The 15,990-nt window shown below is 37.5% G+C and overlaps 1 protein-coding gene across 2 annotated transcripts in view; it reads left to right on the top strand.

The window, feature by feature from the left end:
* The first annotated feature begins 390 nt into the window (after window positions 1-390).
* The window catches only part of SrpRalpha (signal recognition particle receptor alpha), a 37,935-nt gene continuing 22,335 nt past the window's right edge, over window positions 391-15,990 (top strand). For both annotated transcript variants that reach the window (XM_053797036.2, XM_053797035.2), the window contains exons 1-5: window positions 391-611; window positions 1,294-1,491; window positions 3,177-3,363; window positions 8,152-8,190; window positions 8,597-8,694. In XM_053797036.2, coding sequence (XP_053653011.2) covers window positions 486-611; window positions 1,294-1,491; window positions 3,177-3,363; window positions 8,152-8,190; window positions 8,597-8,694 — 648 coding nt within the window. In that variant the 5' untranslated portion in view covers window positions 391-485. The remainder of the gene's footprint in view (window positions 612-1,293; window positions 1,492-3,176; window positions 3,364-8,151; window positions 8,191-8,596; window positions 8,695-15,990) is intronic.

The following is a 15,990-nucleotide window of genomic DNA, read 5'->3' as shown; positions in this document are numbered from 1 at the left end:
CCCTTTATTTATTCATGTTTTCCATTCACTTATATACACAGTTTATATAGATAAAAATGTACATTTTTTGGTGCATATACTTTGACATTGTTATAAACGTCGACTTCATTAGGATAAATGTTTTATATATTCATATGACGTAGTTATCTATAGTTACATTTGATAGTCATTTACAGATTATTACGTTTTTATATTATTTTGAGCAAAAGTTAACTTTATACAATACTTATTGACGATAATCATATTTTGCGTCTTCCTTATCACATTCATCTTTCATTTAAACTAGACATACAAATAACCGTAAATAATATTTAAAAAATAATCATATCGCAAAATAAAAGACTCGCCCCAGCAGAGAAAAATAATAATGTTAATAAATTGAGAGTCAGCTAAAAGTCGAGGGTCTGGTGGAGCTGACACCACAACACAACAAATGCTGCAGCAGCTGACACAGCTGACACCTCCACATCACTCTCACCTCTGTAATGCTAGACTTCTTCGCTGTCATAACCAAGGGTGGGCTGGTGCTCTGGTATTTCCAGGATGCCGTCCAGCAACTCAAAACTTCCATTGACGCCATTAATGCTCTCATCAGGAATGTTGTGTTGCAGGTGATCTTTAGCCCTTGTGGTTTAGCGCTTCTTTTTTTATTATAATAATATTGCAGGTGATCTTCATTTTTCGTCAGACTTTTTGGTTGTAAATTTGTAATGTATTTATTTTAAACTGTTTGTTAATTATGCTGTGATTTAAAAAATTACGTTACCCTGTATGATAGTGATTTTTTCAAATTTATAAGAAGTCCATTTTCATGAAATGATGTACTGTGCCATATTTACTGTTTATATATTAAAATTTAATATTCATACCATTGATCTGTATTCCATTAATGAATTACATAAATCTGAATTATACTTCGCAGCATTAATATATACAGTAACAGTATGAACAATATTTAAAATATGTATTTTTGTCCAGCCTATTAAAAGCACACATAAAAGATTAAGATCTAAACTACTAAACTCTTTATATCCATACCATAACATTTTTTTTTGAGTTAAGTTGCCAGGTCAAACCTAGATTTTTTTTTAAAACTAAAAAACCTGGCCCAGGTGGGTAAGTAGGTTGTTAACAGGGGAGTTACCCCCAGCAACCCTGGAGCTGATATGATCTTATACCTTCCTTCTAATTGCCACTGTGTCAAGATAGGACATCAGTTTATCTATGCTGTTTAAAATTCATCTAAAATTATTTTGAGTACCAAATGAACTTAATTCATGCTTTTATATTCAGGAACGAGGAGGAGCTGGATTATATATTCATGGGAACTTAGCACTTAAGCAACAATTAGACAACGAGTTTGACTTACTGTTTGTGGCAGTTTATCAAAATATATTACAGTTGTCTTATGTCGACAAATTCCTTTCTGATGTTCAACGAGAATTTCGTGAACGCTACAGAGAACAGCTTCGGCAGGGCCTCTATTATCAGGTATGCAGCTACTGTTTATCACAGTAATTAATATGTCTCAAAACTTGCTAATACACAATTACTGTGCATCAAGTGCAAGATGTATAATACAAGACTATGTCTTAATTCATTGTTTTTCTAGGAATTCATAGTTATAAGAGCTTAAATTTTTACCATAAAATATTAACTTTATCATTATAAGGCTTGCAACAACATAACTAGGCGAGCATACTTTCATATAACACATCATATAAAAATATAATTTAAATTAAAAAAATCTTTTTTGTGTGTGTGTTCCACATACAGAAAACTTAGTCTCTTAATTATTAAATAAGTAATACAAAAGCTATTCTCAGCATTTACATTTGTCATAAGAAATGACTTATTGGGTACCAGTTGAGTTATACATGTTTCAGAATTTATGTTAAACACCATTTCTTTGAATATTTTGAATCCTAGACAAATTAAGGTACTGTATATTGTTTCCTAATACATAAAATTCCATTCAAATTAATTGTGTTCTTGTCTACTAGTTAATTAGTAGAGTGTTAGTTTCCCCATATTTTATGAACTCAGTCCTGTTGCTTAACCCTTTGAGGGTTTCGGACGTACTAGTACGGCTTACGACCCAGGGTTTTTGACGTACTAGTACGCCTAAATTCTAGCGCCCTCAAATCTAGTGGGAGAAAGCTGGTAGGCCTCCATATGAAAGAATGGGTCTATGTGGTCAGTGTGCACGGTATAAAAAAAATCCTGCAGCACACAGTGCATAATGAGATAAAAAAAAACTTTGACCTTTTTTTTTTGGAATAAAACAGCGACTTTGCACTGTATTTTCGTATGGTATTTATTGTTGTATTCTAGTTTTCTTGGTCTCATTTTATACAATGGAAGGCATATCATAGAAATTGAGATGATTTTGACTGGTTTTACAATGAAAAGTACCTTGAAATTGAGCTCAAAGTAGCAGAAATGTTCGATTTTTACCAAAGTTCAAAAGTAAACAAATCATGCCAAGCGTCCAATTCACGTCAACTGGTGAGTCTAATATTCTTTTGCAAGTGCGCCAATATGATTCATACCATTTTTTACACTAATGCAGTAGTCTGCATAACAGTAAATCTTCTATTTTTTGTGAGAATAAAAATTCAAAGTGGAAAGCAAAAGAATGTAAGAGGGGCCTTGAGACGTGACTAATGAACAGAGGAAATGTCGTTTTAGTGCCAGGAATGTATTTCTTGTTTGTTCTGGATCCTATTCAGAAATTGGCATCTTTTGAAATTTGTGTGAAATTGGCAAAATTGCTAAATTCTGACCACTGAACTGGATAGTTGAAATTGGTAAATGGGTGGTTTCTTGCACTCATTCAATAGAAAATATGGAGTTCTAGCGAAATATTCATGTTTTTTGTCAACTAGTACAGTGGAACTGGCTGAAAATGGGGCTCAAAGTGGGCAAAATCGCCGATCCGTAAACATCGCCGAGACCGCTAACTTCGCGAGAGCATAATTCCGTAAGTTTTCCATCAAATTTCATATTTTTGGTGTCATTATGATTGGGAAAAGATTCTCTATCTTTTCATAAGAAAAAATTATTTTTTTTTTTTTAAATTTGGCCGACCCTGAGAACGAGTCTCGGAGAGGGCCTGTCGACCCTCAAAGGGTTAAACTTGTTTCCACTAAAGATATTTTTTTTTTTTTCTTCAGAGCTTTGACTTTGCACAAGATTATGACCGACTGCTTCGAATTGCCGAGATGGAGTCGAGGATGGTTAAGGAGGAACCAAAGAAGCCTCGAACCTTCCAGGAGTCTAATAAGTCCATGAAGACTGTCAACTCTATGATTAAACATCGAGGAGGAGAACAGCCAAAGAAGCCTGCCAAGAAGAAGGATGGTAAGGATAAATATACTATGGTAATAAACTGACATGAATGGAAGAGTGCACTAATAAGTGGTGAATGGTAATGGCTTGTATACTGCATGAAATGCAAGATTCTCATTTGTTAAATGTTTGCTTCAATAGTTTATGAATAAAAGTACATGCAGTAAAACTTGTTTATGTACTACATTTTTATTCGCTTGGTCCTTTGCTGAAGAGGGACCAGCAAATACTTTTCCCATGAATCCATCCTGAGCAAGCATTTGATTTTTCCATTCATCATCCTTTGCTGGGAAGCATTCTTGACACAGCCAGGGTCAAAGCCTGTGATGAAACTGATCATAAATGTTACCTTGCCAGCAGCACATCAAACCATAAGAGCCACTTGCTTCCACTCATTTGTAACATGCTCACATACATGCCTGTTGGATATCAAAGTCCCTCTCATACAAAACCTCTTTTAACCCCCTCTCTCTAACCTCGCCTAGGATGACCCTACCCCCTCTTCCTTCCATTATACAGGAAGCCCTCCACATTCACGAAGGTTAGGGGATCAAGAACTTTACTAATGAAGATTGAGACACTTATGCACCATATGGGAATCTTTATTTAGGAAACGTTTCGCCACACAGTGGCTTCATCAGTCCAATACAAAGCAGAGAGGTGCAAGAAGAGGAGATTGAGGTAATCAGTCCCTCAGCCTGGAGTCGATGTGTTCAGTCCATCAATCTTGTAGGATGTACAGCATAGGACTGTAGACGTGGCTTATATACTGTAGTCAGGTGAGGCGGGGTCATAGTGGTAACATCCACTAGTCGAAGTAGGTCTTCGTCCAAAGGTAGGACAAGTTGGAGAATTCTTTGTATCAAGATCCCATGATGATGCAGTGTCTGACAGTTGTGATGAATGGTTTTGAAAACCGATAAGTTGAAGATTGAGACACTTATGCACTATATGGGAATCTTTATTTAGGAAATGTTTCGCCGCACAGGCGAATGGCCAGACTGGTTTCATTTGACAGAAAGGTGACAATAACTCAAAGAACCATGTGTTACTGCAGTGGTACACATACGTATATGGAAGAGTGTCTCTAAACACACAACACATCGAACCTTGAAAAGGATGGGCTACAACAGCAGAAGACCACGCCTATCGACTAAAAACAGGAAGCTGATGATAAAATGATGTACAAGCTCTCCAAAACTGGGCATTTGGAGATGGGAAAAGCAATGCCTGGTTTGCCATGGGCCGAGTCATTGGCCCCGCTGCTCAGGAACAATGAAAATGGAGGTGTCCAGAAAAAACCCAGACTGGACAAGCTTGTGATTGTGGAGTTGGGCTTGACAGCCATGCAATATAGTGGATTTCGCTTCATTGCTATTTTAATTGGACATCCCACTAAACTGCCATGTTTAGCGGGATGTCCGATATCCGCTTTAAAGAGGTCTGTTTTAGCGAGGGTTTGTTGTATTTGGTATATACTGTATTGTCTAAACTCTAAGGTACCATACATAAATAAGAAACAAGTTGGCTAGCCAGACAGCTTACAGTTCCTAGATTAGCTTTGTTATAAACAGAATTTACCTTTCAAAAAATATGGTAATCCAGTGATAGCTAGAATTACATGTGTGGTTGGCAGCTGCCTTCCCACATTTGATGTGTCTGTAAGCCTCCCACCTCACTGTCTCATGTCATACTGTATATATATCCAGTACAGGTCCACATTCCTTTATCCGAAAATCTGAAATCCAAAAAGTTCTGTGTGTCAGCACTTGTAGTGTTCAAAAAGTTGTGTCAGCGCTTGTAGTGTCCACACGTGCGTCTGCTGTTTGCGGATATTTTGTTACTGAAGAATATGGTGTTGGAACTACCACTGTTTATGATTTAAAGAACCAAAGACAAGTTACTGAAGTATTACAGTGACCGTGATGACCAAAAACTAATGAAAAATAGGAAAACACTGTACAGTACGTATAAGGCAAAAAACAAAGATCATGACTGTGTGCTAATGGAGTTGCAGGAAGCTGACATTGATGAAATGCTGAACATTGACAATGATGCACCTGTTGTGCATTCCTTGAGTGATGGTGAAATTGCTGAAATGGTGTTAAATACAAATAAGCAATTGCTGGCCTTGAACAACATGCATTTATCTGTGAGCAAGAGATTATGGCAGTTTACTCAGTTAGAGATTGCTTAGACAGAAACCTATGTTAATAAGACAGATGACACGAAGTCTTCAAAAATGCCCTCTGTCAAATCGTCTTGAGAATCATGTTTCTGGTCTATAATTATCCCATTACTTCATTTATCAATATATTACTCTATAAATAAACCGTAATAGTATTTGTAGTCTTTATTTATCCTACTTAGTGTGAGTATTCATGCATTTTTGCTGCATTGTTAATGCTTGATTATGGGGTGCTGCCCTAGACCCTACCTTCATTCTGAAGTTCAAACAATTCTGAAATTTGAAACACTGCTGGCCCCAAGGGTATCGGATAAAGGAATGTGGACCTGTACTGCATTTTACCATGTACCACTTTCTTCATAAGTACTATAAAATAATATATATATCAGCTTTTTAATCTACTATGTTTTGGTACTTGTTTATATCAGTGTCTCTCTCAGGGTAATTATGAAAGTTTCCTGCATAATGGTATTTACTGTTCATGTATGGGTGAATGTCATTCATAACCTGTGATCTCCTGTGCTTAGTGGACAGGATTATGCCTCTACCAATCCTCGTGTTATACGACCGGGATGGGCTTAGAGAATCGCAGAATTATAAGCGAAATCATAAGTTGTATATATCAAATCAAATCAAATCAAGTTTATTCTCTATAAGGGTTACAATGTGGGGTTTACAGGATTTGGATATTGTGTGGTTTACATGTTATAAAATACTAATTACAGAAGGGGCCACTAGGACACCTAGCATGGCTAGGCATTTTGGGCAGACTTAGATTAATTCTTAACATTAACCCTTTGACTGTCGCAACCCCCAATCCTGAGGTGTCTCCTGGTGTCGCAAAATTTAAAAAAAAAAAAAAATTATTTTTTCTTACGAAATGATAGAAAAACTTTTCCCGATTGTAATGACACCAAAAAAACGAAATTTGGTGGAAAACTGACGGAGTTATGCTCTTGCGTAGTTAGCGACCTCGGCGATGTTTACAAATCGGCGATTTCGCCCATTTTGAGCCCTATTTTCGGCTAATTCCATTGTTCCAGTCGACCAAACTCATAGCTATTTCTTTAGAACTCCATTTTTTCTATCGATTGAGTACAAGAAACTGCCCATTTACCAATTTCAACTACCCAATAACATGGTCAGAAATTTGCAATTTGGGCAATATCACGAAAATTAAAAAATATGACAATTTCAAAATAAGGTCCAGAATGAACAATGCAGACATTCCTGGCTCTAAAATAACATTTTCTTTGTTCATCAGTCATGTCTCCAGGCCCCTCTGATATTACTCTTGCTTTCTATTTTGAATTTTTATTCAAACAAAAAATAGAAGACTTACTATTATGCAGACTACTGCAATACTGTAATAATTGTATAAATAACATAACCCATTCATGACTGCATATTAGAATGGCTAGTTGGACATTTATTGGACAATGACATCATTTGTTTACTTTTGAACATGGCAAAAATCAAACATTTTCCCTACTTTGAGCTCCATTTCCAGGTTCTTTTTATAGTAAAATCAGTCAAAATCACTCTTATTTCTATGTGTTTTCCATTCTATCAAATGAGACCAAGAAAATGAGAATACAACCATAAATACTATACGAAAATAGACCACAAAGTCGGCATTTTAATTAAAAAAAATGGTCGGAGTTTTTTTTTTTTCTCATTATGCACTGCCTACCAGCTTTCTCCTGCTTGATTTGAAGCCGCTAGAATTTATGAGTATATATATACAGTGGACCCCCGGTTAACGATATTTTTTCATTCCAGAAGTATGTTCAGGTGCCAGTACTGACCAAATTTGTTCCCATAAGGAATATTGTGAAGTAGATTAGTCCATTTCAGACCCCCAAACATACACGTACAAACACACTTACATAATTGGTCGCATTTGGAGGTGATAGTTAAGCGGGGGTCCACTGTACGTCAAACATGGTACCTCGTAAGACATATATATACGACCACGACAGTCAAAGGGTTAAATCCTTACAGATTATGGTATTAAGGCTAGGTAACTACATTATAATTTGTGAGTTTAGCAATGTGAATGCTTTTGTTTTAGCACAATGCAAAGTGTCTATATTGGAGTATCATAGGCAAACTTATGACTAGTTAGGATTCATTATTTTAAGATTAAGATTAGTATTTCTGTGTTTATAGTCAGTGGGTGAGTGAGTGTAATTGTGAACCACCAGGTGGTTATCATGTAGTTAGTTGTCGGGGTGTATCAGGGAGATAAGATGTTTTCTAACTGTAGTTTTGAAAGTGATGAATGTGTCTGCAGTTCTAGAGTTTTCAGGTAGGGTGTTCCAGATTTTAGGTCCTTTGAAATACATTGAATTTTTGTAAAGGTTTAGTCGGACACGGGGAATGTCATAGAGATGTTTGTGTCTGGTGTTATGCCTGTGGATCCTGTCACAACTATCAAGAAAACGTTTAAGGTCCTGTAGATATATATTGCACAGTAGTAAGTGTGGATGTTCTGAACAGGGAGTAAGTTTAGATCTATGATCTATGATAAGCTCAACAAAGGTTTAACCAGATAAAATGCATGCTCTTATTATCTGGTGATGGGTTACTGACCTCTCTGTTCATTCCAGGTAAAGGCAAGAAGAAAGACAATGAGTGCAATAACAATAGTAAGTAGATGAATTTATTTTTCCACTTGTTTAATTTCTTTTAATTTGAAGATTTTGCTTGGGTTATATTTAGTGCATGTGTGTAATAACAGATTTCATATTTTACTCTTAACCAAGACAGGAAAATGAATTTATATCCTCAAAAATGACTAGGGTTTTATAATGAATGTCTTAAAATAGAAAGAAAAGTGAGATGCTTGAAGCAGTCTTGTCTTAAAAAACTTAAGGATTATAGGTGAGATATGTGTGGCTATACAGGTATCTTTGGGTTATAACCATTTCTAATTAAACTTACCAGCCGATAGGTACACTCCTCGAGAAATGTGGTTGTGAATAGAAAAGGTGGCATAATTAGAGTTGTGTTATATTTAGTGGTTTACATTTGAATGATTGTTCATTTTTGCAGGTAAGGGGAGTCGAGTAGAAGAGATTGAAGAGGAAGAAGAGGAAGAGGAGGAGGAAGAGGAAATTGTTAATGTCCCTAATAGTAATGATGTAGAGGAGGTAAGTTGCAGGATTAAACGTGTTTGAGTGATTATACTTCCGTGATCTGTTATTTTTTTGCCTCGTCATTTACCATAAAATTAACTGAAGCTCTTATTCAAGGCCGTATGCAGATAGCTGGTCATTTGTTGACAGTACAATATAGTGGGCCCCCGGTTTACGATATTACAGTGGACCCCTGCTTAACAATCACCTCCCAATGCGACCAATTATGTAAGTGTATTTATGTAAGTGAGTTTGTACGTGTATGTTTGGGGGTCTGAAATGGACTAATCTACTTCACAATATTCCTTATGGGAACAAATTCGGTCAGTACTGGCACCTGAACATACTTCTGGAATGAAAAAATATCGTTAAATGGGGGTCCACTGTATTTCATTCCAGAAGTATGTTCAGATGCCAGTACTGACTGAATTTGTTCCCATAAGGAATATTGTGAATTAGATTAGTCCATTTCAGACCCCCAAACATACACATACAAACACACTTACATAAATACACTTACATAATTGGTCGCATTGGGAGCTGATCGTAAACCGGGGTTCCACTGTACAAGAGTTGAAGTATGAATATACGAGGTGGGATTACAGATATGTGAGTGGTCTCTCTTCACCTTTAAGTTTTTTTGTAGTATTTGTTATACTCTGTTCACAATTAACCCCTTAGCTGTGGCAAGTGGGCAAAAAAAAATTCCTGGTGGTGTGGCAAAATTTTGAAAAAGAAAAAAGCAAAACCTCCCTTTTCCTATAGTTCAATAGTGTATTTTTCAGAATTGAATCTGACTAAAACGAATGTAATCTGGTAAAAATGTATGATGGCTTGTTGAAGTTGGTGAAAAAAGGATCACTTATCGGCGACAGCGGTGTTAAAGTGCGTGCAGCATTTACATTTTGCAATTAATTAATGCCAAGATATGATTGATTTTTTTCTTATTTTAATTGTTTTTAATGTTTAACACTATACTAGTTTCTTTAGATGTGTTTCAAGGTGTTTGAACATTTCAAGCATGGGGAAATGCTTACCTGCATTATTTCACTTAGATTATACAGCAGATGTACGTACAATATAGTAATTGGTTTATATTTTTTTTTACTATTTAGTCTTTTGAAGGCTATGTACAACAAGGAATACTTGTAACATTACAATTGTTGCTGAGTGTATTACTTTTAAAAACATGGAAATAAGTCAGTGATTTATTTTACTGGCTTGTAAATATGGTGTACTTTTTTTATTTTAACAAGTCAGCCATCTCCCACTGAGGCAGGGTGATCCAAAAAGAAAGGAAATCCCCAGAAAGAAAATAATTTCATCATCATATAACACCTTCATCTCAATCATACATAATCACTGTCTTTGCGAAGGCACCCAGATACGACAGTTTAGAAGCATATATAAGAAGCATATATCCCTCCAAACTTCCAATATCCCAAACCCCTCCTTTAAAGTGCAGGCATTGTACTGTATAATACATAGTATGTATATATATAGTATGTTTACTGTATAATTACACGTTTTTTATTCTACTCTTCTTCTATTTTTGTCTTATAGGCTATATGCAATGAATGCTTATAACATTGCAAGTATTTTAGAGTATAATATTCATCAGAATATGGAAATTATTCACACTGACTTTACTGTGTTATCCTCCGGTTAAATGTAATTGGTGTTATTTATGGCTGAATTCCACTGTTACTATAATAAAACTGTAATAAATTTTGACTGAATAAGTAATCTTCTATAGGTAGTAGGTTGGTAGACAGCAACCACCCAGGGAAGTACTACCGTCCTGCCAGATGACTGTGAAACAAAAACCTGTAACTGTTTTGCATGATGGTAGGATTGCTGGTTTCTTTTTCTGTCTCATAAACACGCTAAGATAACAGGGATATCTTGCTACTCCTACTTACACTTTGGTCACACTTCATAGACACGCACATGCATATATATATATATACATACATCTAGGTTTTTCTCCTTTTTCTAAATAGCTCTTGTTCTTTTTATTTCTTCTATTGTCCATGGGGAAGTGGAAAAGAATCTTTCCTCCGTAAGCCATGCGTGTCGTATGAGGCGACTAAAATGCCGGGAGCAATGGGCTAGTAACCCCTTCTCCTGTATACAATTACTAAAAAAGAGAAGAAGAAAAACTTTATAAAACTGGGTTGCTTAAATGTGCGTGGATGTAGTGCGGATGACAAGAAACAGATGATTGCTGATGTTATGAATGAAAAGAAGTTGGATGTCCTGGCCCTAAGCGAAACAAAGCTGAAGGGGGTAGGAGAGTTTCAGTGGGGGGAAATAAATGGGATTAAATCTGGAGTATCTGAGAGAGTTAGAGCAAAGGAAGGGGTAGCAGTAATGTTAAATGATCAGTTATGGAAGGAGAAAAGAGAATATGAATGTGTAAATTCAAGAATTATGTGGATTAAAGTAAAGGTTGGATGCGAGAAGTGGGTCATAATAAGCGTGTATGCACCTGGAGAAGAGAGGAATGCAGAGGAGAGAGAGAGATTTTGGGAGATGTTAAGTGAATGTATAGGAGCCTTTGAACCAAGTGAGAGAGTAATTGTGGTAGGGGACTTGAATGCTAAAGTAGGAGAAACTTTTAGAGAGGGTGTGGTAGGTAAGTTTGGGGTGCCAGGTGTAAATGATAATGGGAGCCCTTTGATTGAACTTTGTATAGAAAGGGGTTTAGTTATAGGTAATATATATTTTAAGAAAAAGAGGATAAATAAGTATACACGATATGATGTAGGGCGAAATGACAGTAGTTTGTTGGATTATGTATTGGTAGATAAAAGACTGTTGAGTAGACTTCAGGATGTACATGTTTATAGAGGGGCCACAGATATATCAGATCACTTTCTAGTTGTAGCTACACTGAGAGTAAAAGGTAGATGGGATACAAGGAGAATAGAAGCATCAGGGAAGAGAGAGGTAAAGGTTTATAAACTAAAAGAGGAGGCAGTTAGGGTAAGATATAAACAGCTATTGGAGGATAGATGGGCTAATGAGAGCATAGGCAATGGGGTCGAAGAGGTATGGGGTAGGTTTAAAAATGTAGTGTTAGAGTGTTCAGCAGAAGTTTGTGGTTACAGGAAAGTGGGTGCAGGAGGGAAGAGGAGCGATTGGTGGAATGATGATGTAAAGAGAGTAGTAAGGGAGAAAAAGTTAGCATATGAGAAGTTTTTACAAAGTAGAAGTGATGCAAGGAGGGAAGAGTATATGGAGAAAAAGAGAGAAGTTAAGAGAGTGGTGAAGCAATGTAAAAAGAGAGCAAATGAGAGAGTGGGTGAGATGTTATCAACAAATTTTGTTGAAAATAAGAAAAAGTTTTGGAGTGAGATTAACAAGTTAAGAAAGCCTAGAGAACAAATGGATTTGTCAGTTAAAAATAGGAGAGGAGAGTTATTAAATGGAGAGTTAGAGGTATTGGGAAGATGGAAGGAATATTTTGAGGAATTGTTAAATGTTGATGAAGATAGGGAAGCTGTGATTTCGTGTATAGGGCAAGGAGGAATAACATCTTGTAGGAGTGAGGAAGAGTCAGTTGTGAGTGTGGGGGAAGTTCGTGAGGCAGTAGGTAAAATGAAAGGGGGTAAGGCAGCCGGGATTGATGGGATAAAGATAGAAATGTTAAAAGCAGGTGGGGATATAGTTTTGGAGTGGTTGGTGCAATTATTTAATAAATGTATGGAAGAGGGTAAGGTACCTAGGGATTGGCAGAGAGCATGCATAGTTCCTTTGTATAAAGGCAAAGGGGATAAAAGAGAGTGCAAAAATTATAGGGGGATAAGTCTGTTGAGTGTACCTGGTAAAGTGTATGGTAGAGTTATAATTGAAAGAATTAAGAGTAAGACGGAGAATAGGATAGCAGATGAACAAGGAGGCTTTAGGAAAGGTAGGGGGTGTGTGGACCAGGTGTTTACAGTGAAACATATAAGTGAACAGTATTTAGATAAGGCTAAAGAGGTCTTTGTGGCATTTATGGATTTGGAAAAGGCGTATGACAGGGTGGATAGGGGGGCAATGTGGCAGATGTTGCAAGTGTATGGTGTAGGAGGTAGGTTACTGAAAGCAGTGAAGAGTTTTTACGAGGATAGTGAGGCTCAAGTTAGAGTATGTAGGAAAGAGGGGAATTTTTTCCCAGTAAAAGTAGGCCTTAGACAAGGATGTGTGATGTCACCGTGGTTGTTTAATATATTTATAGATGGGGTTGTAAGAGAAGTAAATGCGAGGGTCTTGGCAAGAGGCGTGGAGTTAAAAGATAAAGAATCACACACAAAGTGGGAGTTGTCACAGCTGCTCTTTGCTGATGACACTGTGCTCTTGGGAGATTCTGAAGAGAAGTTGCAGAGATTGGTGGATGAATTTGGTAGGGTGTGCAAAAGAAGGAAAATTAAAGGTGAATACAGGAAAGAGTAAGGTTATGAGGATAACAAAAAGATTAGGTGATGAAAGATTGAATATCAGATTGGAGGGAGAGAGTATGGAGGAGGTGAACGTATTCAGATATTTGGGAGTGGACGTGTCAGCGGATGGGTCTATGAAAGATGAGGTGAATCATAGAATTGATGAGGGAAAAAGAGTGAGTGGTGCACTTAGGAGTCTGTGGAGACAAAGAACTTTGTCCTTGGAGGCAAAGAGGGGAATGTATGAGAGTATAGTTTTACCAACGCTCTTATATGGGTGTGAAGCGTGGGTGATGAATGTTGCAGCGAGGAGAAGGCTGGAGGCAGTGGAGATGTCATGTCTGAGGGCAATGTGTGGTGTGAATATAATGCAGAGAATTCGTAGTTTGGAAGTTAGGAGGAGGTGCGGGATTACCAAAACTGTTGTCCAGAGGGCTGAGGAAGGGTTGTTGAGGTGGTTCGGACATGTAGAGAGAATGGAGCGAAACAGAATGACTTCAAGAGTGTATCAGTCTGTAGTGGAAGGAAGGCGGGGTAGGGGTCGGCCTAGGAAGGGTTGGAGGGAGGGGGTAAAGGAGGTTTTGTGTGCGAGGGGCTTGGACTTCCAGCAGGCATGCGTGAGCGTGTTTGATAGGAGTGAATGGAGACAAATGGTTTTTAATACTTGACGTGCTGTTGGAGTGTGAGCAAAGTAACATTTATGAAGGGATTCAGGGAAACCGGCAGGCCGGACTTGAGTCCTGGAGATGGGAAGTACAGTGCCTGCACTCTGAAGGAGGGGTGTTAATGTTGCAGTTTAAAAACTGTAGTGTAAAGCACCCTTCTGGCAAGACAGTGATGGAGTGAATGATGGTGAAAGTTTTTCTTTTTCGGGCCACCCTGCCTTGGTGGGAATCGGCCGGTGTGATAATAAAAAAAAAAAAAAAAAAAGTAATCTTTGAGCCACTTGCACACACTGTTTGCTAGTAGGGAAGCTTGTGGTGGAACAACAGCTCCTGGTTTCTTTGTTTACTTTGGCTAGTGAGGTGTACTAGTATGTTGAACATAGTCATCACCTGAGTAGTTAACCATAATACATTGTGTGCACCCTGCTGGCCCTAGTTTTCTTAAATGTGCAGAGAGATGGAAGAAGACCCAAAGAGTTGTGCTGAGGTCAAAAATATTGGCAGGAGACATATTTGTAGGTATGAAAAATTGTGCATACTAATACATTGGACACACTGTAGGCATTTGTGTACTAGTATGTTGAACACGGTTAAAAGGTAAAGTTTTGCTCTTGTATCTCCATGTTGAGGTATGTAGATTTTAGTAATAAAAATATTTAATATTCATTGAAGTTTGCGTAAGAGGTTCTAATATTGTACACCTACCATCCGACTTACGACCGAGTTCGGTTCCGAGAAACCGGTCGTAAGTTGAAATGGTTGTAAGTCGAACTTTACTACTGAATATCAACAAAACATTTTTGTAATGACTTTATTTTATTGTTTTATTTTGGTATTTCATGTTTTACTTTACTTTTTATGCTGTTAGTACTGTATTTTATACTGTAAGGTTTAGGATAAACACTGTGTACAACACAAATAGTTGTTTATTTCCCAGAAATTTGGCATAAAAAGCACGGTCGTAAGTCGAGTGGTCGTAAGTCGAGCAGGTGATGCTTAGCATCACCTACAGACTTAAACAACTATAGGCCAATATCTAACTTACCATTGCTATCCAAAATCTTTGAGAAACTCGTGCACAGGAGACTGTATTCATTTATAACGGCTCAAAACATACTCAACCCCTGCCAATTTGGATTCAGGAAAAATAAAAGCACTAATGATGCAATCATAAAAATGCTAGATCTGCTTTACACAGCATTGGAAAATAAGGAATATCCACTAGGAATTTTTATTGACCTAAGAAAAGCTTTTGACACAGTAGACCACGACATCATACTCCACAAACTTGATCATTATGGTATAAGAGGCCATGCGCTTGCTTATTTCAAATCTTACATTACTAATAGGTATCAGTATGTCACCATTAAAGACACAGCATCAGCAACACGGCCACTTGATACTGGAGTTCCGCAGGGAAGTGTCCTTGGTCCCCTGCTCTTCCTCATATACATCAATGACCTTCCAAACGTATCCCAACACCTGAAACCCATTCTCTTTGCTGACGACACGACTTATGTCATCTCTCACCCTAATCTTGCCACCCTCAACACCACTGTGAATGAGGAGCTGATCAAAATATCGACTTGGATGACAGCCAATAAACTTACGCTTAACACTGACAAAACCTACTATATTATGTTTGGTAGCAGAGCAGGAGATGCACAAATTAACATTAAGATTGACAACACACTAATTACCAGAAATAATGGGGGCAAATTCCTAGGCTTATACCTTGACAACAACCTGAATTTCAGCACCCATATCCAGCATATAACCAAAAAAGTATCCAAAACAGTTGGGATCCTCTCCAAGATACGATACTACGTGCCGCGAAATGCCCTTCTCACACTATACCACTCACTTATTTATCCATACCTCACCTATGCTATTTGTGCTTGGGGATCAACTGCAGCAACACACCTAAAGCCAATAATAACCCAACAAAAAGCTGCAGTAAGAATAATCACTAAATCCCATCCCTGGCAACACACCCCCCCACTCTTCACAGACCTAAACTTACTCCCTGTTCAGTACATCCACACTTACTACTGTGCAATCTACATCTACAGGGCCTTAAACTCTAATATCAACCTTGACCTAAAACGCTTTCTTGATAGTTGTGACAGAACCCACAGGCATAACACCAGACACAAACATCTCTACGACATTCCCCGTGTCCGACTAAACCTTTACAAAAATTCAATGTATGTCAAAGG

The sequence above is a fragment of the Cherax quadricarinatus genome, unplaced genomic scaffold, assembly GCF_038502225.1.
Source record: "Cherax quadricarinatus isolate ZL_2023a unplaced genomic scaffold, ASM3850222v1 Contig1264, whole genome shotgun sequence".
NCBI classification, from domain to species: Eukaryota; Metazoa; Arthropoda; class Malacostraca; order Decapoda; family Parastacidae; genus Cherax; species Cherax quadricarinatus.
The sequence above is the reverse complement of the archived record's forward strand: the minus strand, read 5'-3'. Positions and strand labels throughout refer to the sequence as shown.